This window comes from Haemaphysalis longicornis, unplaced genomic scaffold (assembly GCF_048455015.1).
Source record: "Haemaphysalis longicornis isolate Haplotype H1 unplaced genomic scaffold, Haemaphysalis longicornis Haplotype H1 scaffold_1, whole genome shotgun sequence".
Taxonomy (NCBI): Eukaryota; Metazoa; Arthropoda; class Arachnida; order Ixodida; family Ixodidae; genus Haemaphysalis; species Haemaphysalis longicornis.
Genome location: NW_027526203.1, coordinates 291,308,226 through 291,332,337, shown reverse-complemented (window position 1 = coordinate 291,332,337; position 24,112 = coordinate 291,308,226). Strand labels below are relative to the sequence as shown.

General features: G+C 49.4%; 1 protein-coding gene across 3 annotated transcripts in view; it reads right to left on the bottom strand.

Annotated features, from left to right (window-relative positions):
- Positions 1-16,777: 16,777 nt before the first annotated feature.
- Positions 16,778-24,112, bottom strand: part of LOC144147917 (ubiquitin carboxyl-terminal hydrolase 20-like) — a 73,412-nt gene continuing 66,077 nt past the window's right edge. For all 3 annotated transcript variants that reach the window (XM_077679598.1, XM_077679596.1, XM_077679597.1), the window contains 3 exons: positions 20,999-21,079; positions 20,751-20,873; positions 16,778-16,902 (listed from right to left, as the gene is read on the bottom strand). In XM_077679598.1, the coding sequence (XP_077535724.1) occupies positions 16,853-16,902; positions 20,751-20,873; positions 20,999-21,079 (254 nt within the window). In that variant the 3' untranslated portion in view covers positions 16,778-16,852. The remainder of the gene's footprint in view (positions 16,903-20,750; positions 20,874-20,998; positions 21,080-24,112) is intronic.

Below are 24,112 nucleotides of genomic sequence, written 5' to 3'. Positions count from 1 at the left end.
TTTGACGTTACTGGTGATGAATATTACGCTTTGGTGATAGGACGAACTTTTTAGTGAAGAAAATGACAACTCAGTAAGTTTGTAGTCAGTGGTCACGGTGAAAATTGCTGAGGCCAGCCCACGTAGTGAGTGAAACGACAAGAAGCCGAAGGCAAACTTGACTGGTTTACTGCATGGCGAAAAATGAGCCGAAGCAATACAGGAACAATACCCTAACGGGCAAGGTTACAGCGTTCCTCGAGCAGAGCGACAGCATGGATTCCCTGCTGTAAAACCAACAAATCTATCCAAAGAGAGGGCGGGTTTTATACACAGAAGTCGTAACGGCTGGAGGGTTTTCCCAGCGCTTCTGTGTACACGACCCGAAAATAGTACAGACACACACACAGCACTCTTTACCGGGTTCGTGAGGGCCGGCAGCGGCGCTCATTGAATCTGACAGAGGGGGAGAGGAGATCTTGGCGAGCAGCGTCCGCTTCGCTGGTGTAAGTCCCAACGAAAAACCGCCGGTTTCGTGTTTTGCAACTGCCGCGGCTTGAGTCATCGCTTTTTCCAGAAAGTTTGGCTTTCCGCATGACACAGGTGCACTACACGAAGCTTGCAGCAAGCGCGAAAAGGGTAGCCGCGCGCTGAATCGTAACACCACCCTTGAGTAGATGCAATCCGCTACACGCTCTCAAGCACGGCTGCTGAGTGGTGCCTATGACCTAAAAAAGGCATTTAAAAAGTTTAGCTGTTATGCGCTAGTTACCTTGTCACCGACGAGGCTTGTGACCTGCGAGGAAAACTCATGGTAGAATGAAGCATGATCACGAAATCCGCTGCCGTTGTAGACAAACCGGATTTAGTACACATGGCCCTGATGGTTTTTCGGTAGGGATCACTGAAGTGTTATTCTTTTCTCTCCCACATTGCAACGCCAACCCGGAGAGTGAATTCTTTCCACTACTACTACAAGTAGATGCCCAGATAATCAAGCATAATAAACTTTAGCAAAAAAGCTTTCCTGCTGCCGAGTGTGAGGCAAAAAGCTTCAAACCTGGCTCATTTGTTAGCAATCTTCTATTTTTTTATATATACTGCCTAACCTCGTCCGCGCAATGCTACAGAGTGCAATCAAGGCAAGGAAACGCCCAAGCCACACATTAGAGAGGGTAAAAGGCTGTCCACGCGTTTATTCAACTGGGTGCAATGTTCTCATCTTTCGATACCATCAAGTGTTTTTTAGAGCGAAGGCTCTACTACGTTACATGTTTCAAGGTTATTCATCGCGTCGCAAGTGACCTTCAGCCGCCGGTGTGCAAGCGCACCTTTCTTATGGCTTCGCTACCTCAAAGCCTTGCCGCCGTAGTGCCACGTGAACAGGCGAGGGTGAAATGGCTGCTTCCCGCTCCTGAAAGCTCAGCGCCGGCTGGACCGTCAGTGCGTACGCTTCAGCACAAGTGAACCACGCGATTGGTGCTAGGCCTTAACGGCTGCTTCGCCGGCGCTTTAAGAGAACGTCCGCTTAGAGAACATGCTGGGTCTCTTAAGGGCGTACCACCCTCGCACCTGTCCCGCCACTGCAAGGAGTGCGGCTGCGGTCCCGAGTTCAGTCGCAGAGTCGTGGTGATGAGAGACACCTGCGTGAGCCACCCTCCAATTGCGCTGGCAGAAGATGAGGTTGCATTCCTAGACAAGTCATGTGTATGCGTGCTTGTGTGTGTTTGCTTTTTGGTTTCTGATCCCATTTTTGCCTAAACAACACGTGTTTTCCTAATAAAACTTTAGTTGTTAGAGAACGCTTGTGTCATTCCTACTCTTCTTGTCCTGTTTGCGTTCGCGCTGACAATCATGAGCACTTTCTAACTCGCCCAATTCGCTACCTTATTGCCCCCCAGTCTTGCCATCGATGGCGTACCCTTTAGAGCAAGCGAAAGGGCGAATCCAATCACTCAGTAGATATATAGCTACCCGGCAGGCGGCGAAATCTCAAGCAAAGGCAAACTTCGTGAAAAACTGTGGGCATTTATTTTGCTTTCACTTCGTAATAACTAGGCCAAGAAGTGTTCAACTTGGCCCATTTTTATACCTTGTTCACAATATCAAATAGCTTGGTGGGAATTTTTGTAAACTAAGCACCAAATTACATGTGTTTCGTCAGACCTTTACGTGCATACATTGCTGTTGCCCGACTTTTAACAACACGGCGAATTCACAGAAAATAGACGAAGGCGGAAATAGTTTCCTAGGGCTTCTGGTTCACTCCTTGACGATGTGTGATAGAGCGCAGCCGCCGCGTAATGGCAAGGGAGAGCTACGGACCAAACTATAGTAAATAACAGCAGCAACGGAGAATTCCAATAGGAGTAGGAATTACAGCGAACAATAACGGCAGCAGTCGGAATCTTCACTAGCAGGCACACCACTACCCCATTTTTAGAGCGAAGCTGTTTTACAAATCGTCATTTTTCATGCCGAAGTTAAAAATACCGAGAAATTGCCTACCGCGCGCACGTGAGTACGGGCCTGCGGCGACCACCCGGCAGTTTAAAAAAAACAAGAAAATTCCGAGCACTTGTGTGTGCATGCCTCGCGATGACCACCCAGCGTCCCCGGCGCACGTTTGTCAAGCCAAGCGTACCCCCTTGGGGAGATTGACCAAGATTGGCAAAAAAAAATCTCCAGCGTTCGCTGTAATCTCGGCAACCATTGCTTGGAACGACAAAGACACGTCATAGCGTTCGCCCTTCCAAGGTGATGTCCAATGATTATCACTTCCAAAAAATGAAAGAAGCTCACACTTATAGCAACAATGATGGAAAAAGCAAATCGGCTGCAGTCGCGGAATTAAATTTTCGTGATGGTCGTGAAGGTTTCTTCGTACAGCTTCGCTACCTTCAAGTCTTACTCGTTAGTGTGAGCTTCCTTCGTTTCTTTCTTTCCTTTCCCTGTTGAAGCCACCGCCATTGCTCCCGCGGCGGCCACCCACACACCCACCACCCCCCAACCATAATCACTGATTCTCAACAAGCCTGCCGATGTTACCTCCTGGGAAGAGTGCTACCGGCGGCGCTCAAGCTCCTGAAAGCCTTCCCGACCTACCTACAATATCCATTGTATGGACCCCGGTACATGCCTCATTCCCTGGGATTAAAGCAGCACATGCTGCAGCCCGCGAGATTCACTTCCGGGCGTTCCCTACAGGGTCAGGCTGCTCGGACTCAACGACGGCCATTCTCCATCCTCTTCCCCCCTGCTTCACCGACATCCTACCACACTACCGCCGCGCTCGTCGAAGGTAACCCCCGCCCCACCCTACCCTCTCCGTCGAAGAATCACGAACCTGGCGCCGACAACAAACTAGCACATACTATAACTCCACCACTCTCTCCTACATCACCCTCGCTTCGAATATAAATGCCCAGACTGTTTAGTTCCAGCCACCACTGCCCACCTCGTCTTCCTGGGCCCTCAACACCCTGTTCCTCTCCCTACCCCTACCCCCGAGCAGTGGGAATGCGCGTTGACCACCTCGGACCTGCAGGAGCAGCTCCCACTGATCCAGCGGGCCACACGGGCAGCGGCGGCGCGCGGCCTCCTGGACTGAGGAGACCACCCACCGTTCTTTTTACTCAGAAAACATTTTGGCTTCTCCTCCGGTTGCAGTTGGTTGTTGTTGTTGTTTCACGTCTTCATTTCACTTGAATTGCCCCTGGGGGCTGCTGTGAAATGAAAAAGGAAGGAAAAAACCCTCAAGGGGATTAAAAAGGAAGAAACGAGGTCCTGGGCAGTTGCGGATCGGGGACCCACGGCGCCATTGTCCATGGCGGAGGTCTTCCGGTGTGCCCCTCAGTCGGTATGCCCGAGGGCGAGGAGCCTGGCGCCAGTGGGCGGAGGAGCTGGATCCAGAAGGAACTTGTCAAGCGCCCGCCAGAGCTCGACGGCGGTCGCAATTGGGGTAGATGAGTCTGGGCAGGCCCAAGCTCGCAGGGAGGTCGGGCGCACCCCGGGCCGCAGAGTCGCCAGGGCTCGAGTCCGGGGCAGTGAGTAGAGCGGACAGGCCCAAAGCAGATGCTCCAGGTCCGCTCGAACTAGGCACAGGTCACACGAGCCCAAGCTGTGAATGGATAAACCTGCGTTTTGGGGTCTACGGAAACGCTGCAGCAGAAAGGGGGTTAAGAGTGTGCCGGACTGGACTTGTCGGATAGTGACTTGCTGCCTACGACTAAAGGCATGGCCAGAAGAGGAGCGATGCCCAAGGGGTTGTAGGCGCTCGCTAAGTATTCATGGCGGTACTTCTTAGCTTGAACGATGGCGTCTCTTGGGTCGTAACTTGTTGGTGGCGTCTCTGTTTCGTGCTCATGTCGTCCTCCGAACTAGGGCGTCCCGATTGCGCGGATTGGAGTAGAGCGCGCGCTAGTCGGTTTGCCTTTTCGTTGCCCGGGATGCCCGAGTGGCCAGGTATCCAGTGAACTGTGAAGTCGTGGCCCAAGGTGCGGAGCACGCTGATGTACTGACGAAAGTGGCTGACTACAGTGGACGTGTGCCGAGCGTCGTCACAGGCTCTGTACGCTTCCTGCGAGTTCGTAAAGACATGACAGATGTGCTTCAGACTACGGTCTTCTGAACTGTCCTGAAAGCTCAGGTGCTTTATTAAATCCAATATGGCGTGAATTTCTGCCCCGGTGCTGTGTCTCGGTTCTTTTGTGATGTGAAGTTTGCGTCATTGTGATGTGCCGTCCTCATTAACCCACGCTGTGGCGAAGTTGGGAAGGTGCATGATACATGCCGCATCGGTGTAGAAGACGCGACTTTTTTCGCCTCCGGAGTGGTCTTTTAGACAACGAAGCCACTTCCCGTGACGTTTGGCGTATGCCCGTCTTCTGGCTTCTTGATCATTTCCCATGTTCCGTGGTAACGGCTTTGCATCTGTTAGGGAAATGCATTCCCATGGCGGTGACTGTTGAGGTAGTGGGGGAAGTACACTGACGTTGTGCCCAAGTTTCGCCAATGTGTCCCTCCCCGCTGATGTCGACCGCAAGCGTGCGACTTGCGTGTGCATTTGTACCTCGATGAGATCCGAAACAGTATTAATCATGCTGTAGCTGTTGAGAGCATCTATGGGAGTGTATCTCGGAAGGCCGGTTGCAATCCTGCGAGCTTCGTTGTTGCGGCGCTCTAGGGTCAGTAGTTGCGTTTTCGTTAGGGAATGATATGGTTCCCCGTACAGTATGCGCGAGTGGATGAATGCTTGGATGGAGCGGCGCAGTTCTCGTTCTTTTACTCCCCACGCTCGATTTGGGATCCGGCGGAAAATGTGCGTGACCTGCTTCATTGTTCTCATTATGCGTGCCTGCCACGTGTTGGATGTGCATACCTCCTCTAAAAGCATTCCGAGAATGCGGATTACGGCTTTCCGCTGTACTGAACTCTGTCGAAGTTGTAGCTGGATAGCCTCTTTCTCCGCAGTCTTCGATTGCGAACGCCTGCCTCCATGTATAACGACAAATTCTGTCTTTTCGGGGGCTGTTGACAGGCCGACTTTGTTTGTGTAGACGTCAATGGAGTCTAGGGTGGCTTAGAGGGCTGTTTCTTGTTCTCCGAGAGATCCCGTTTTTGTCCATACCGTGACGTCATCCGCATAGATTGCATGTTCAATACCGGGTATGCAAGCTAGTTGTTGTGGGAGGCCTGACGTCACAATATTAAACAGAGTGGGGAATATGACGGAGCCTTGGAACTCCCACCCGGTTGTATTTGGTTTCGGAACAGAGCTTATGTATATAAGTTCTGTTCCGATTTGAACTTGAAGGTTCCGATCTTTTAGGAAGGCGGTAATGAAGTTATGCATGCGCCCTCTGATTCCGAATTCTTTCACCGCTTGTATGGTGGAGGTGTGAGGAGTGGCATCAAAAGCTTTCCTCACATCGAATGCTGTTACAATGCGCGGGAATGGAGACGTTGGGTCGAGAACGTCGTTTTTTAAGCGAAGCATGATGTCCTGAGTGGTTAAACCAGGTCGGAAGCCATACTGAGTGGGGGCCAATTTTTGGTTGTCTTCTAGCCACCAAATCAGGCGGGCATTCACCATGCTTTCCATGATCTTGCACAGACATGACGTGAGAGACACCGGCCTAAGGTTTGCATGACTGTTCGGAGGCTTTCCCGGCTTCGGAATTGGCTTCACGATAGAATGTAGCAATTCGTCTGGCAGCGTTCCGGACATCCGCAGTCGGTTAAACTCTTGGAGCAGCGCTTCTTTGTACGAGGTGGGAAGGTTTTTAACGTGCGCTACACTGACACCGTCGGACCCTGCGGCACTGCGCATGCACGTTCGCCCGCTGAATCGCGCGCTCCAGTTCGTTCATCGTAAATGGACTATTCATAGAGCATCCGGAGGTCCAATGTCCATGTCATACGTGTCGGCATTCGGGGTGGACGTCTGCGGGAAGATGATGTTCGCTGCCTTTTCGGCCATGACTTGGGCGCTGACGCCTTCCCTCAAAGCCACTCTTCCGGCTGCGTTGTTGGGCTTACGCTGCCCCAAGAGTGCGCGAAGGATGGCCCATGAACGAGCTGAATTTGTCCGACCATTCATTTGCTGACATGTGTCCATCCACTGTTCAGATGCGAGTTGGTTTGTTTAGCTCTCGATTTCTTCCTGAATGCGGCGGAGCTTCATGCTGAGGTTTTTGGTCGTCCGCGTTTCCGGTAAGCACCCAAAAGTCTCAGCTTACGGTTCCACAGAGACAACAGATGCCTGTCCAGATCCGGATGGTCTTCTGGCACGCTTAATGTTTTGGTAGCCTTGCGCTTCGCTTCCATCATCGCTTGGGTCAGGTCGGATACATTCGCTGTCATTGGCAGCGTATTGAACATGTCCCTACAGCGAACCCAGTGTGTGGTCTCTCTTTGTGTGTGCCCCATTTCCTGATTTGTTGCTTCCGGTCCTAATGGTGACAACTATAGGAAGGTGATCGCTGCACATCGGATCTTCAGCCTTCCACATGCAGAGCAGAGGTTTGGACGTCCAGGTGAGATCTGGCGTGGTATCTGCTTGTTTGTTTAATACGGGTGTACACGTGTGGCAGATTTAGCAGGGACAGATTAAAGTGGTTGGCATCTTCCATAACCTTCCTGCCCCTCCGGCTGCATGTCGCATAGTTCCACGCCGTGTGTTTCGAGTTGAAATCTCCGCACACGAGGACAAGGTCCTGAGGGTACAGCTTTTAAAAATGTGCCACGAAACTTGTGTCCGGTAGGGGATTCTTCAGTTTCGTACGGGAATTCTCTGGCTTAATGTAGACTAAGACGATGACGGTCCTTTGCGGGGAAAGTTGAACACGGCATCCCGTCACATTGGTGTTGGGTGAGCACCACGAGTCCGTATCCAGTTGGACGTTAACCATTGTTCTTTGAACATATACAGCTGTTAGTGCCCGTTCTTTATGATCGTTTGCCGTACCGTAGCCTTCGCATCCTGTAAATTTAGGGATAGGACCATTACCTCCTGAAGAGCTATAACCGCAGGTGAGTTTTGTTGATTCAGCCCAAGACACAATATCAAATTCGCCTTCTTCCGCCGCAGCGAACGACAGTTCCATTGACTCACGGTCGAGGCTTTAGCCTCATCGCCCCAACCGTGCCCGGAGCCCCTATTACACGAAGTATGCAGAGCCATGTTTTTGCTGCTATGAGCTCGCGTTTGGTGACGCCACAGGAGTTGCGCCTGTGAGCGCCGTCGCTAAAATTGGTGGTGCCCCAAGAGGGAACATGCGACTGAGCATTAGCTTTTCCATTATTGAGCGAACGCACGTTTCGATTGTCCTCTCAAGCATTGTCTGAACCTGTGTAATGATTTTCGCCTCCAGCTGAGCCATGCGGGCTTCCAGTATGGCTTCGAAGTTCGTTTGTTGAGGATAGTCCGAGGGATGTGCTTTGCCCTTGCTGGGTTCTAAGTTTACCCTCTGGTGCTCCCCTTCAGCTATAGGCCCACTGGAGTCAGTGGAGCATTTCGAGACTGCGGTTTCGCGTACTGGGGCGGTCGGCTGTGAGGCCCGTGCATTCACGGCCCCAACCACATTCGCATAGGTAGACCGGCCATGCTGCTTTGGGTTGTCACGAGCCCGTGGAGATGCACTAATACCTGTGCACAAGTCCCGCCGCACGGCCGTGATGACCGGAGGCTTAACGCTTTTATGCTGCCCGGCGTCCTGTGATCCGGCGGTCGAATTTTCAAACTTTCTTGGAGCTGAGGAAGAGTTTCTTTGCTTCATGTGCTGGTTGATTTTATTATTAATTTCTACTTTCTTTGGACAGTCTTTCGCCGTAGCTAAGTGTGCGCCTCCACAATTTCTGCACTTGAGAGCCTGTTTAGGGCAGCTGCTACCTTCTTCATGTTGTTCTCCCCTGCATGTCGAGCACCTTGATTTGTCGTGGTTCTGGCATTGGTCCTTCCGGCGGCCGAGCTTATGACATGTCTCGCACGTACATACACGAGCCTTATATGGAAGTACCCGAACGGTGAAAGACCTAAGACCAATTCGATACGGTAGGCTCTTGCTTTGAAATGTCACAACAGCTGTACCCTTGTTGTACTGGGTACATCTGTACTGGGAACCGGCTACATAGCAGGCCAACTTCTGCACTGTCCATACGACGCAGCCACATTCATTTTCGGGTGTACTGTACACGCCTCTTCTCTGCGAGTTAACTTGGCAAGGCTTGAAGGTCAACTGCACTCAAATTTTCGACAACGTGAAAATAATGTCACCTTATAGTACATATAAAAATGGTGCGAAATGCAAAATACTGCGCTTCCAACAACAGCGCGCGCGACGCAAACGGCTCGCGACAGTGGCGTTTTTGGAACCGAAACTGAATTGAAAAGGTGGCCATACCGGCGGCCGGACGTGACGTGCCGGCCGCGCCAGAACCGGCGGCCGCTCAGAGCCGCATTCAAATGTGCGTGGTAGCGCCGCGTTTCGCTCCGTTATTTCCACAGAAGAACTTCCACTAACGTTTGCCCATGACAATGGAGTTAGGCGCAATTCCAGCATCCCGTTGCTATCAATCGAGATGAAGTAGACCGCCCGAAAGTAATTTTTTTTCCCATCATAATAACTGCCGGAGTAGCAATTTTTGGCATTGCAAGTAAAAAATCGGACCCTGATTTCCAAAGCTACTTGCTCGTACGATATCGAAAAGCAGCTTTGGTTAGCCGGCGCCTCGGCTGTCCCACCGTTCTCTTTGAAAGGAACAAACCGCACGCGGGCGGAGATCAATCACTATTTCTACTATACATTACGTACAAACAGCTTCGTGATTATCGGCCCAGTATTTTTCGCCTTGCTGCACATCGAGAATCGAATTATAAAAGTGGTCTGAAACAATAAGCCAGCTTCCACAGCTAAATGATGCACTAAACACGAATACAATCTACCACTGTTTTGTACTTTAACCAGAGACGTGCTGTTAAAAAAATTTTACTTTCAAATAAGCTAAATCTAACGCTCAAAGTAAATACTTCAGTTGGTAATTGAAAAATCTACCCTATTGTTTAGAAGAGGAGCTGTTTCGTTAGTTTTCGCACTTCGCGAAGACGACGGCCGATATTTCTGCGGATGTATTTGTTACTACGAGAAAGGCTGATTTTGGTTCACTTAGCGACTGAGGCAAAAGTAGCACAAATGTTTATAGCCGCGTCTACAAGAAGTATATTTAGGTCATGAAACTTTTGGAAAGGTCTAAAGGATGGAGGTGGCGTTGGGCCAGCCAAAATATGGCCAATATTGGACGCGGAAGTGCAAGTGGTCAAGGATGTATAAAATGTATGTTTTTTTCTGTTGTAAATGCAATAGGAATGACAAATGTAAGGCAAGTGCCTATATCGCGCAATTTTTTTTTTTCCTAGAGTAAAAATATTATTTTCAAGTAAAAAAAGTTTTGCTAACTCCAAGACGCTCGCAAGCGCGTGAATAGTTTGTAGGCTTCTAATCTCTCTTTTTTTTTTTTGTATTGAAAAAAATGGCGGATATTACTGCCTATGCCGTTAGTTTAAACATAGGATGGCGACGGCGGTACAGCGCGCTGGTGTAGCAGAGAAACCCCGGGCGAACGCATCCCTGCGCCCGTCGGAGCGCCCTGCAAGTCGCCGGAGCGCCCTGCCACGGCCGCTGGATGAGAGCGCACGCAAGGATATTCTAGGCACTATACGCAAGGTGCGCCTTTTATCCAGCGGCCGTGGCCCTGCAAGTCGCCGGAGAAGCGCGAGCTCCATGCTCTTTTCTTTCCTCCATGTTCACGGGACAGGTTCCCCAACCTCCGTCACAGGCCGCTCTGAACTTGTTTCGGCGACTCTCCGCCAGGTGCAAACGTCGTCTGCTCGGAGGTGCTTTGGACGGCGGTAGCTAGCGCTCTCTGTGATTACGAAGCTAAGGATTTCGCTATGGTGATTTTAAGAGCATAGATTTTGGACAAAAAAAATATGAGTGCAGTTGACCTTTAAGTAGAAACCTGGTCGTTCCCGGCCGTTCGCGTCCTCTTGGCATAGTAGTACAGCTCCCATGCCAGGGTCGCTCGCATATCACACTGCGAATTACGAAACCCCTTGAAAAGTCGGGGCCCATAAGAACTGGCTCCTCGCTCAAGGCTCGTTTCAGCGTTTGAAACGCGTCCTCCTTCTTTGTGCCCCATTCCACCCTTACTGGCTCAGTCTTTCTAAGAGCGTCAGTTAAAGGACTAGCAAGTGCGGAGTAATCTGTCACGTATGCTGGTAAAATCCAGCCAAACCAAAATAAGCCCTTATCTAGGACTTAGTCGTTGGTTGGTGATAGTTCACGACTGCGTCTACTTTGATTTCTGACAATCTTCGTCGGCCGCGCTAACACCACATGCCTTAGTTACGTCACTTCGGCGCAACCTAGCAGACACTTCGACGGTTTGACTGTTAGGCCTGCTTCCTGATCACTACGACTCTAAGTGTTCTACATGCTCCTACCATGTGCTAGAAAGATGGCGACATCGTCAAGGTAAGGGCATAGAGTTAATACTACTGACTCGGTAAGGGAGCGCGTACTCAGAAAGGCCACGAAACACGTGATCCATTAGTTTCGAGAAGCATACGGCGCGTTTTTGAGACCGAAGCTCAACATGACGGGACGGACTGTTCTGAACGGGTAACAATTAAACGCAGCGTTAGAACTAGCTCTTCGCCCCCGGCTCGTCTCATTTGAAACGCGTTCTCTTTCCCATAGGCGTGCGCACAAGGGGGGCAGGGGGGGCGGCCGCCCCCCCTAATCATCTGAAGGGGGGCGCCAAATTTGCCCCGTACCTTGCCGATGTAACACATGAAAGTAAAAGTTTCTGCTCAGAAATATTTTGTGTGTGTTACAATTCCATCGTATTGAAATCAAAATTTTATAACTATCCCTCTTTGCACTGCGTTCGGACCGTTAGGCCTTCAGTGGGAAGAGGTCTGGAGTTGCTGTAGGTGGGGGGGGGGGGGGGGGGCGCCGTGATAAGACTTTGCCCCCCCAAATCGAGAACTCTGCGCACACCTATGCTCTTTCCCCAAGCTTCGCAGGGCTGATGCCCGTAATCTCGTGCGGAGCTGACATCAAGGCCAACATAGCGGCAGGCATGCATGCCTCCCAATTGCGCTATCGCCCAAAGCAAAGCCTCCCAATCGCGCTTTCGCCCAAAGCAGAGATCTCTCAACGTTCGCTTTCGCACTGAGTGCCTTCGCTCCACAGGGTTAGAATGCGGGCGAAGGTTAGAACTGTGCACTACCTTGATTGCATGCCAGTTATCGAGGACTGGGGACAATGTCGAGTTCGCCTCACACAGCGCGGCCAGCTCGGTTTCCCCGCCGATGGGGATGACGTAACCCGCTTCGGCCGTCGGCGGCTCGTCTAAGCTACCGCCAGAGCTTTCGGTCCGCTCGCCGCACGGGCTTCGTTGCTCGCGCGTCTTTCGTGTCCCGCTGGACCCGCTCACAGGCTTTGCCACAACATCGCCCGAGTTAAAGCTCACACCCGAAGGAGCCCTTTGTTTCCGGGGGCTCGTGCGGCTTCGTCGCGGGCAAGTCTCGCTATCTCGCGCAGTGCGCACGCTCCTCTTGGAAGCAGTCTCAAAGGCCTCCACTGACTCTGAGCATTCTGCCGAGATCGCTAAACCGAGGCCGATCGCATGAACGCGACTGACTGTATTAATAAACTTTATTGAAGTAAAGATGGAGGAAAGGGGAAGGGGAGAAAAGGATGGGAGAATCATAGGTGGAACCCTTTGTCCAGGGATCCAGTGGCTTCTGCTCCCGTCTTCGCCCAGCTGATTAGGTCCTTTTGGATCTGTAAGTCGGGGCTGGCGAGGGCGGCCTCCCATGATTCACTGGAAGTCAGTGGCGGGTTCTTTTGGTGTTCGGCCCCTGCTTAGAGGTCTGGGCAGGCCCACGTGGCACTAGTCTCTCCGCATAGCCTGCAGTCTTCTGTGTAGTCGGGGTGCCGTTGTTGGAAAATCTTCGCCCAGCGAGATTTATGTCTGAAGGTGTTCGTTTGATCTTACGTAGCATCTGGGCTTCACTTGCTGTTAGTTCGCGGTGCGGGTCGGTTAGAGTTCCTCTATATAGCTCCTGCAGGGAGCTATATAGAGGAACTCTAGGGTCGGTGGAATCGTACGGCCCTCTCTCGGAAGTCTCAGCTGGAACGTTATCTCGTTTAGGTACCCCTTTGCTCTCCGAGATGACGGTACTGTCCCTGTTAGCGTCGTTCGCTACGAGCTCACTGAATCTCTTTCTCGGCAGCGCTACGACCTTGAACTCGTTTTCGCGCAACAGCTTCTCGCGCGGCGCAGACAGCTGGATTTCTCCACCGAAAGGTTTGATGCAACCCGCTCCAGCCGCTGGCGGCGCGACTAAGCCACCACGAGCGTTTTCCGTCGTCTCACAGCTCGGGCCAGGCTGCTCGGCCTCCTTTCGTGTCTCGCTCGCTGGGGAAGAGCTTCAAGAGTCAAGTTTCTGCGAGCTTCCCCGCTTGCGAACTCACAAGTGTCGTGCACTGGCCACTACTCGCGGACTGTTTGCGAGTTTCGAAATCGTTATTTCGACGCGGCTCCTCTAACTCTGCGCCCTTGTCGTTTTCCTGGCTCGTTTCTCTGTCCAAGAATACGATTGCGGTCGCTTCGCGTTTGTCCTGGGACGCTCAGTCTTCCGACCCTGACCTATTAACAACGAACGGCGGCAGTTGGTCCCTCATTCTCTGACCACTCGCCTGAACCGTTGGAGAAGTCACGCTGGCCGCCGCGGAGCACCGCCGGAGCCTCAACTCGAGCCGCTCCTGCTTTTCGGCTTCGGCTTCCTGCCTCCACTTCTGCCATTCCGCCTCTTCGCGGTCACGGAGCTCTTTTTCCTCGGCCTCCTCGCGCTCACGTCGCTCTTTAATTTCAGCCCTGGCCTCATCGACTTCCTCAGCTGTTACGTTCTCCTTCCGCGTGATCTCAAGAATCGCATGCTTCCATTCTGCAGGGCCTATGTCAAGGCCTAGCTCCTCGCAAATTTCGACGAGTTCCTTCACTTTAAAGGAGTACTGACACCAAATTTTTATGTTACGTTTTTTTCGCTGCTATGCGTGCCTACCAGCCCACTAAACATAGAATGACAGATTAGACGGTCGAGCGCAGCGTAAACATTCATTTACGGCGTCGTTTATTCGCGCCAGTTTCGGTTTCGACAAAAAAACGCCGAGCGGCCGCCATGACAGCATGTATGACATGGCGTCACCATTCTTGCCGTATCGCTGCCTCTCTGTAAGCGCGCGCGAGCGAGTGCCCAGACCGGCCGAGGTCTTCGCCGTCCCCACAGGCCCGGGCAGCATGACGTCAGTCCCAAAACCATGACGTGTACACACGCCCGAGCAGCGCGCGCCAACCACAGCCAGCGCGTCGGCTTCGTCACGGGAGCCCCGACGTCGGCAGTTTGGGGCACGTAGCAGATGTCACGTCAGCCCGCTCTGGGCTTTCTCGTGCGGGCGAAGATTAAAATGGATTTTAAATATGTTTCGCTGAACGGTTGCTGTTTAAATTTGCTGGGAGATATCTCCTGATATAAAGGAAGCGTTTTACATAGTTATCTCAGCTTTGAAATTTCGTGTCAGTACTCCTTCAAGGTCCTTCATTATTTGAAGGCAAGCGTTGCAGGGGGCGGCAGAAAGTTAGATGGCCAGATGAGATCAATAAGTTTGCGGGGATAAATTGGTCACAGTTGGCACAGGACCGAGGTAATTGGAGAATAATGGGAGAGGCCTTTGCCCTGCAGTGGGCGTAGATAGGCTGGTGATGGTGATGATGACGATTGTTCGCACTAGCCTCTTGCTGCGTGCACTTGCCGTTCATATACTATCGAGCTACTAGTAAGGTACGCGCAAGTAATTTCCCACAGTGCCTTGCTTAAACCCTCGGCACTAGCTCTGGTTTCAAAACACTTTCTCTAGGCTTGAAACACTAAAAGCTATACACAGAGCTTCACACAACCTTTCTCTGTTGGGACTGGCCCTCTCACCGCAGCCACCGGTGTAGCGATGTTGCCTTGCTCCGCCCGCTATCGACGCAGCGCAGAGCAGAGCGATGAAGTTCTCGGGCCAATGAAAAGTTGAAGCAACATTTATGTACAGTACGTACAAGGGTAACAAAAGCGTTACATGGATCACACAAAGGCGACAGCACTGCTCCACTCGGTGCCTCCGAAAAGTGCCGCCTCGCTGTGCTTCCGGGCGGGTTTTGTACCCCTGGGACTTCGTTGCAGCCGCAAGAAATTTGAATCGCTCCAATCAGGACTCTCGCTGGCGAAGTTTGAATCCAACGAATGGAGGCAAAGCGATTGTGCCAGCCGAGCCGCCACGACGGGGAAGGGGAAGGCGAAGCTGTCGCCGTCTTAGCAGCGCCGTCTCCAAGCATGTAGCGGCGTGTCTGCCGTGGGTCATTTGTCCGAGGCATGATTCGGCCCAGCCATTCAGAAGGGAAAAGGAGAGGCGACTCTGTGGTGCCTTCAAGTTTGGGGATGTCTGCCGCGGGCGATTTGGTCGAGGCGCGAATCGGCCCCTCGTGCAACAAATCTGGGCTGGGCACTCTGCCACAACAGACGCCACTGAAATCCCCCTAGCGGCTCGTTTCGAAAGCAGTCGTGGGAGGCTCTGGCCCACTGTCGCCGCTGCTTTTCTGGCATGTTCACCACTGAGATTTTCCGTTTCTATGCGTTGAAAATACATATTTATGTGGAGCAGTCACTCTGTTTACAAATGTGGTGTATTTGCGAGAGCGTAAATGTTTGTGACGCAGTCTTAGTATGGTACATTCGGTCTGTATAGGGTGTATTCACAGGACTTTGGAACGTGCGGCGGCGCTACCTGCGCGGCGCCGACGACACCATATTGCCCTCAAGTTGCACTCAGCCGCGCGGGCAGAACGTTTCCCATCGCGAAACGTGGTTTGCGGCGTGGTGCTGGCAAGAACGTTGGTGTGGACGGTGTTTTCCCTTTGTGATTCATGGGTGTGAGAATGCCTTGTCGTAACGAGTAGTCAGCAATGTTGCCGCTGTGAAGTTCCGAATGCGCTGTTCACGTCTCCTACAACCGCAGACCCAAAGCAGGCCAAACGACAAAAGTAAGCGCGCCGTTTTATTTATTATTTTTTCTGTTTTGAAGCGAAGGACAGGGCTTTGCTTGAAGACGGTATGATTTCGTGCGACGAACGCAACTGTCCAACGGTTTGACAGGCGCGGCCAGCGGCATGAAACAGCAGAAAGGAATAGCAATGGGCAAATGGGAGAGCACGGGAGAGGCTTGCCTTTCCATATGTCATCTACTCTAGTGCTGTTTTTTTCTTCCAGGACAAACTACGTAGTGAATGCAAGTTTGGAGGATACAGTTTCTTGCAGAATGACCAAGTGCCTACGATACGCTCACAGTTTTCTCTGGTAATCTATTGTCCTTATTGAGATACGTTAAAAAAACTGGAACTTGTCTACTCTACAGGCCCTAAAACACTGACGATTAAACCAACCACCACAGCACTTGCTGCCTTCCCAGTGATGACAGGTAAGGTTGTGAAAGCTTCAGAGCAGTTCTTGAGGGTCACACTTGTCAAGTATTTACACTCTCAAGGTGTGCGACCTTTTAAACGAAAATTACTAAATGCAACAAGTATGAATGTTTTGGGTGTTGGCTTTCCCCGTTGCGCAGTGCTGCAATCTTGCAGCCCGACTGCCCTTACACAGTCGCAGTGTGGGAAGGGAAAAGTCGATGTTTCATAACTCCAGCAGGCTGCCAAGAGTGCGAAATTTTGTTTGTTCAGACTTGCATTCTGCTCGTGCTAGTAGCAGTAGCATACCATTGCAACGTTGGTGTGCATACATCTCCTCATGTTGTGACGACGAAGGAAGCATTGCAAGTGTTGACTGATATTCTGGGGAAAACGTGTGAGAAGTTATGAAATTGATGGTGCGAAAGAGAAAAGCACCAAATGACATTGTCCGTGCATTATCAACATTGCATGGTCGAACTGTTTTGTTGTGAACCGGTAACCATTATTTCTTGTTTCTGTTCAGTTCCGGTTCGGATTCCGAGTGCTTAAAAAATAACTGTTCGGGTTTGGGTTCAGTTCCGGCAAAAATACCAGTTTGGTTCCAATTTTCGGTTCGGTTCAGTTCCAGTTCGACACCCTGAATTCACCATATTGAAATACAGGACATAACGCTCAATAATTCCTCTGCTCAAGGACAAAAACAAAAATCTGGTAGGTCTCCCTGTGTGCTGTGGAATCTGCTGTGTGGATTTATTGTGGTCATCTATGTACAAGAGAAATGTTTTGAAAGGGTTGCTGCCTACAAAGGCTCTTCCGGAGCTTCCTCAGTGCTTGTCTGTCTGGTGGCACCTAGAAAAAAAAAAAAAAGAGAACATTTCACAAATGAAGTTACTTCATCTGCAAGAGTACCAGGCTGCAAATACAATGTTCAATTGCAAGTCTCAAAAATCACGAGTAAATGACAGCTGAAAAACATTTTTCTTTCACCTCTTATACCCCTGCCACACAGGCATTTCGAAAGTTTTCGAACCGAATATCATTCGATTCAAATGCCACCTTTGAGCTGCTACATGAGGTTTTTAAAGGCATTTGGTTGAAATGCCATTTGAGTCACAGGAGCACCACCGACGACTTTTGAGGTTCTCAAAGGCCTTTGAAGCACGAAAAGTCTTACTCTCACTCGATTTAAGTGCACGCTCTTAATGACTTCTCACTTTTTTTCTTCTATCACTCGATCTATGATTGCAAGGTAACTTGGTACTCTCAACGCCGGTGGTGCGGAAAAAAGAAAAGGACTGCCTCTTTTGTGCATGTTTGTAGGTTATCAATTTTATCACTAATAATTTTTTTTTTGCCCAGTTTACCTTTAAAATCACATTTTTTGTCAAGTTATGAGGACAAAACTGGGCAGCAGTGGCAACACCAAAACAAGGCGGGTGAATGGGGAAACTTTCAACTGCCTTTGAGAATTGTGTAGATTGGCGGAATTCCTTCCAGTCCCTATGGCATTTGAAATTTCGAAGGTCATTTGACTAAAATGTCCTTTCAAATGCTCGTGTAGCACAGGTATTAGCCAGTTGCCTTTCAAATCGCGCAAGATCACTCAAATAGCAAAAATGAGCAAAGGCCCTTTTGAGGCTCACTGAAATGGCACCTTCTCCTTTCCTTCTTGTTTTAGGCATTAGCTGAAACTGAGTGCATGCTCAGCTTCAGCGAGAATTTCAAACAGATGACAGGAAAGGACGGATCCAGTTTGAACCTGGGCTGACAGTTGCTCGTTAATTGCTTCATTAGAACTGCACGCCTCTACTTTGTGTGACCAGCCCTCATTGGAGAAACAGAAAAGACAGGGCAACTACCGTACGAGTCGGAATACAAGCCGAGCCGGAACATAGCCCTGCGGCTGAGAAATGTAAGATAAAGAAATGGAAACAGGCACACAACATCATTTTATTAAGGTTAGCACTTGTTTTGTTTTCGTCAGATCACTTATGGGAGCTGTTTCAACTCTTGTACGACTGTGCTTCTGTCGTCCTTGGTGCATCTAGGGCAATGAATGCTCACAAGACCCTCTCATCCGGAAGCGAGCGCCAAGCATGGGAGCACCCATGTGCACAGCATGGTGAGAGGTGGTCTGCGCAGGTGGCCAGCAGGCATTTTGGGGGTTGTAACTGGCTAACCGTTTGTTGTACTGCTCCCGTACACAATCTTAAAGGACTTATTCAGCATCACATCCAGCGGTTGCAGGGTGGACGTCATGCCCCCCGAATGACCGCAAGGTCCATCCTTCTGTTGTGAAGCACCTCCTTTACAACCACAATCAGGTGCCTCTAAAAGTGCTCAGCATTAGAATGCTTGGACGCCTCAACAGTGTGCCTAGCGGGTTCACACAGTTTCGACCTAATCCAGCATAAGGGCTGCATCCATGTAGTACTTTTTTCACTTACACGGACAACGGCGCCTGGTGGGAAGACCTCCTAGGAATAGTATTCCTTTTAAAAATGACAAAAGGGAGCAGCATTCCGCCATCAGCCATATGCGCCAGCACGATGGCAAAATGAGAACATTCACTCCCCACTGAAAACAGCTTCACTTCTTTTGCTCCGTGCTCACACACATTGTGGATGACGGCATGTCGAACCACACTGGCATGTTGTCAGTATTTCCAATCTGGCCCAACGTACAATAATGCGCTCGCTGGAGACAGATTACTAAGTGTTGAAAGCTGGCCAGCTTCTCATCCCACTTTCTGGGAGCTTCTGGCAAATTAATGTTCTCTGATGAAGAGCGGAACCCTTTTGTTGCCCGAAGTGACATACCCAAGAAGAGGAGCCCTTGAACTGCTTCCTGGAAAGTCCGGCCAGACGAGCGACCTCTACAGCCTTGCAGTTAACCAGCGTGGTTGTCAATGGCAGAGACTCGCACGGTGCTTGCGGACAAAAGTCGCCACTCTGTCCTCCAGTTCCGAGTGCACAGCGTGGTGCCCACGAAACGAGGTCTTCCGAGTGTCGCCCCTTCTGCTCACACCAGTAGTGTACACTTTTTTGCTGACACTGAACTGGCACTGGGTGGACATGTTGCCATTGGCTTGGGCACACTCAATACATTTTCTTTTCAATGATGTGGCGAACTGGCGCCAAGTGCCAGTACTCCTCTTGAGTAAAAAGAAAATAGCACATGCGCGCGTTCACTGACGGCGAGAGAAGCAACAAAAGATGGCACCACGTCTGATTGATGACAGTGGCAATTGTACATTAGCTGTTTGGATGGGATCAATGGGTTGCCAGACGACAACTAACGTTATGCCAGTGACCAATATATAGGTGGGGAGTGACTTTTCGGCAAATTTTTGTGGAAAACACTTCGACCCATATTCCGACTTGTACAGTAGGCTTTAGCATGCCAAAGCTGCACCTAGGCTATGAGATACTTTAACAAGGGGCTGCAGATTGATTACGGTTGTTGATCCAAAGTTATTTACTGTGTAAAATTGTCGCAGACAGAGGCATTTTTTGTAATTCACCTCCATCAGGTGCACAGCTGCTGTAACCAAACAGAACTGCACATAGAACAGAGATGTAAAAGAGACTACACTCAATCATGCAAGCAGACAGCTTGCGCAAAGCACTTTCTGCAGTGCACCCGTATCTTTTCGGTAACACAGAGCGCAATATTTATCGGGGATCACCGCAAGCATGCTTGATTCGCTGTTAAGGCCTCAAGATATTCATCTGCATTGGAAAGCTTTATTTTCCCCAAATCAATTTATTTTTTATATTAGGTATTTTTCGTTCAGTTTGATCTTGCACTTCAAGATTCATCAAATGGAACCTGTCATGGAGACAGTGATCAAGGCATTAGGCTGCTGTGCATAAAATCAGTGTCACGTACAATAGCTGTGCTCCAAGGAAGAACAAAATGAAAAAAAGAAAAAGAAAGCAACCCTGTGCATTGCGGCTTTGGTGCAGGCTAAATGATGCTGATCACACATAGTCTTTAAAGGGACCATGGAGACAAAATACAACCTTCCTCCATTTGAAAGAACCTGCTCCTCAGTGAACCTCACTCCATCAACAAAGGATGCTGTTGCCACGAAAATATAAGAAACAGTGAAAAACTCGCATTTCATGCTTAAGTACTAATAACTGAGTATTCAGTGTGTTGATTCCATGTTAGCACTCAGGTGGTACGGTGAAACAGAACCACAGGTGCCACCACAACTGCTAAGTCATGTTTCTTGGTGTTGGCTTTGGACGGCAGTTGCCAACTGCACAGACCAATTGCACAAATTGCCGATTGTGTAGTCCCTGCAATGTCAGAATGAGAAGGTGGCTGGCCAGTTGCCACTGGTTCCTCTGGTTTCTGTTTTCTAGCTTGATATCTAGATGAACTGTTTGAAGTTTCCATTAAAATTGGCATCATTGGTACTAGGACAATGCTGTCCTTTGAATTAACTAAACGTATTTTTTCTTCACGGTCCCTTCATGTAGTCTAATAAAATTCTCACAATAACTGTGCCCTGAGCATGACGCTCCACTAAACCGAGGTCTTCCACCAGACGTTCAGCTGCACTTTTTCTTTTAACAGACTTCAGTGTGTCATGCATCATGCTTGTAGACTGTTTGTGAGGTCCAGCTCTTCGCTGTGGGTTTGAAAAAGTGGAAGGGAGGACAAAGTTGCCAAGTAGTGCCACCCACCTGGTGCAGGCTGCTGACTAGGAGGGTTTGCAGTGCGTGTGTGCAAGAGCACCTGTGGACCCCCTCCATAGCTGCCCTGTAGGAATTGCCACATCGCCTCCGAGAGGGAGCCGTAGTCGCTGCCTGGGGGCGGAAAATGTGACCAGATTGGAGCGAGATGCTTCTTACTGCCACTCCCATGTTACCAATGACAAAAACTTGGTGCACTACAGAGGACCCTGGGCTCACGGATCCAGCTCTATGCTTACCAGGACGCAAGTTCTGCTGAAGGGAGCCCGAGCCTCGGGGAGCCGCACAGATGCACCAGTTGTCGATTGGGCCAGGTGCCTCTGCAAGATCAGTGCCCCCTCAGATCAGGAATTGCACAAGGGTGCCTTGATTTGTCTGAATAAATTCAACATTTCTGCTAATCCTCGTGCACTGCAGATTGGCCATAGTGCACCGAATGGCGCACAGTAGGTCGTATAGACCACCTGATGGCCCTAAGGCCTATGAGATACATTTTTACAGTCTAAAGAAAAAATTTCAGAAACTTTTGGCCCATACACTTGTGTACCACTGGCCCCAAAAGTTCATGAGATGCAGGGAGCATGAAGGCAAGAAATATATTTGCTGTGCTACTTGGCAGGCACACAAATATTCCGTGTGCAAACTGTCTTTCACTATAAAACAACTTTTTAGGGAAACAAAGATGCTGCCTCACTGACAGGTAGTAGGGGGAAAATTCTCCCAGCATTCTGCAAAAATCTGTGGCTGACAGTATTTATGTGGTTGCCTGTGATAATCAGCTCCCAATTAAAAAAGAGTGAAGATATTCACATGTGTGGTAGGCAAAGTCGCAACTCAAATATCAGTGTTATTAAAACCCATAAAGATGAGTACAGCTCATGTTAGATCACACCATTTTGTCATTATTCATTACTTACAACACAGTGGACACCAACTTAAACACTGACTGCCACAAAGGCAAAGTACTGGCAAATGACACGAATACAGATACATAAAAAAAAAAACCAAACCCAACATAGCATGGTATCTCTATGAAAGGCCTTTCAGCACAATTAATTATTTTACAAAAAATATTTCAAGAAATGTGTTGAGTAATAGAGCAAACCATGTTTCTGGTTCATTTTCAAATTCCCATAAGCCCATCATACCACTCAATACCGTATTTACCCAATTCCAATGCGCACGCTTTTTGGGGAAAAATAGGCTTTAAAATTGCAGGCGCTTTCGATTCAAGTACAAACCTAAGTACAAACCTAAGTTTGTTTTTTTTATTCTTTTGGTCAAGCAAACCGGGTCAGCGTTGGAATCGGGGGTGCCTTGGAATAGGGGTAAATATGGTAATAGGTCCCTTTTGAAGATACAATAAATTTAATACTAAATTTAATGTTAGTCATCATAGAAAACAGCGCAAAGGAATGAGGACAAAAAAAAGACAACTCTTTTTGTTGCCTCCTGTTGGAATTATTAACTTGCCCAGCTCTCGCTCTTAATGAATTTGATATTGGCTCTCCAAAGCTAAGTACGTGGCTTGCTATGAATACAGAGAAGTCCTAAACACCGCCTCACTTTTTCTTTGGAATTTACATACATTCTGACAAGGAAAAAAAAAAAGGAACATTTGACACTGTCTCCTTTCAACAAAAGAATTACTTAGTTTTGTGTGCATCACTCCTTGAAGTTTTAGATTTTTTTTGTTTTTAGGAGCCAATGCCACTCATGCTTAAAGGGATCCTGCAACAGTTACCATCGACTGCTAGGAATGTATTTTGGGGTAAAGTCTATTGTACCAACAATCTCCTCCCGCAAGAATTATGAAAATCCGTTCACTATCACCGAAACTACGTGCGATGAGAAATCACGCATAATTGTTCCCTCTCAACTGTACCGCGGACAATCCGACGAAAGCTGCGCGCTCTCTTTCAGAGAGGAGGGCGGCTCACGGCGTTCTCTTCCACGGCCTTCGATATATCCCAGGACGGGGAGTTTTCTCCTTTTCTCCGCAACATGGGGGCGCCTATTTCCGGTCTGGTGCCACAAAAAAGCTGGCATGGGTGCCTGCTTGCAAGCGCGCGCTCGGGCTGGTAGAGCGTTTTTGAAGCAATAAACGTTTGTAGTCGAGTGGTCCCGTTGAAAGGAAAGTATTGAGCTCATCACTCAAACTCCGCGCACACTCAAAACACAAAAGAAACGGCAAAACTGTGCCTACAGGTTCAGGCATAGAAGAGGTTCGTACACAGCAATGACGACGGCGGAAATGGGAGAAATTAGCCGCGAAGTTGACCAGTGACAGCCGATCGGGCAGCCATAGCCTCAATGACGTCGCTTAGGCCATGCCAGGGGTGCATAATGAGAACTAAAGAGAGCGCGGTTGGTTTTTCCGAGTCTTTCACAGTGATTTGCGCGCTCACCGCTTCACGTGCACGTGTAATATTTGGCTCAGGCATTCCTGGCAGTGTAATCTAAACGTCGCGCAGGTTTACTTGCACTGCTTAAAGAGAGTTGCAGGGTCCCTTTAATGAGGCATGCTAAGAGGAACATCCCTCATTCGATCAGCTGGGTTACCACACTGAAACTGTGGAATGACAATTTTTATGTGTAAGCATTACACGTCTACTTCCTTTAGAATGAAATTGTGCATCTATGACGTAACACGTGGTACTCCATAGCGACACATGGGCCCTCGTACCTTGATGTAAGACTGCTTATGTTGCTCCTGAAAGAATGCCACCCCAATAATGCATTTGTCTACCGCAGTGAAGCCAACTTTGATGGGGATGTATAATGTTCAGTCAAATCCACCATAAGGAGAGTTGGCTTTCCCACATAGCTTTTGTGTGTTGCGATGAAATCTCACGACAGTAAATGAGCCACACAAGAAAGCCAAGGAGGACTATGCGTAAGTGCAACGAATGTGGCCAGAACCAGAACCCTTCTGAAATTCCTCATAGGAGTTTCCTCCTTAAGATTTTGTTTTCTTGTATTACATGCATTAGCATTTATAGGCCATATTTAAACAGTTGATGCATGGTTGTGGCTTCATAGATGCATTGAAAACAAACATGCAGAGATGACCAGGTGAGTGTTTGGATTCAAACATGCACCTATGTAGGGAAGTCTCTAGATATGAAGTACGTATGGGCTATGTCATTGGAGCTGGTTTGTGAATGCAATTTGAAGGCACTGGTAAAGCCTTCTAAGGTTATGCATTAATTTTGACCACTTGGGGATGCTTAAGGTGCGTTGTTTGGTATCTTGACAAACAGGCATTTTAGCTTATCCTTTGTAACAAAAACTGCCAATGTGGTCGGGACCAAACGTGCGCCATTGGAATCAACAGCACAAAAGCCACATCA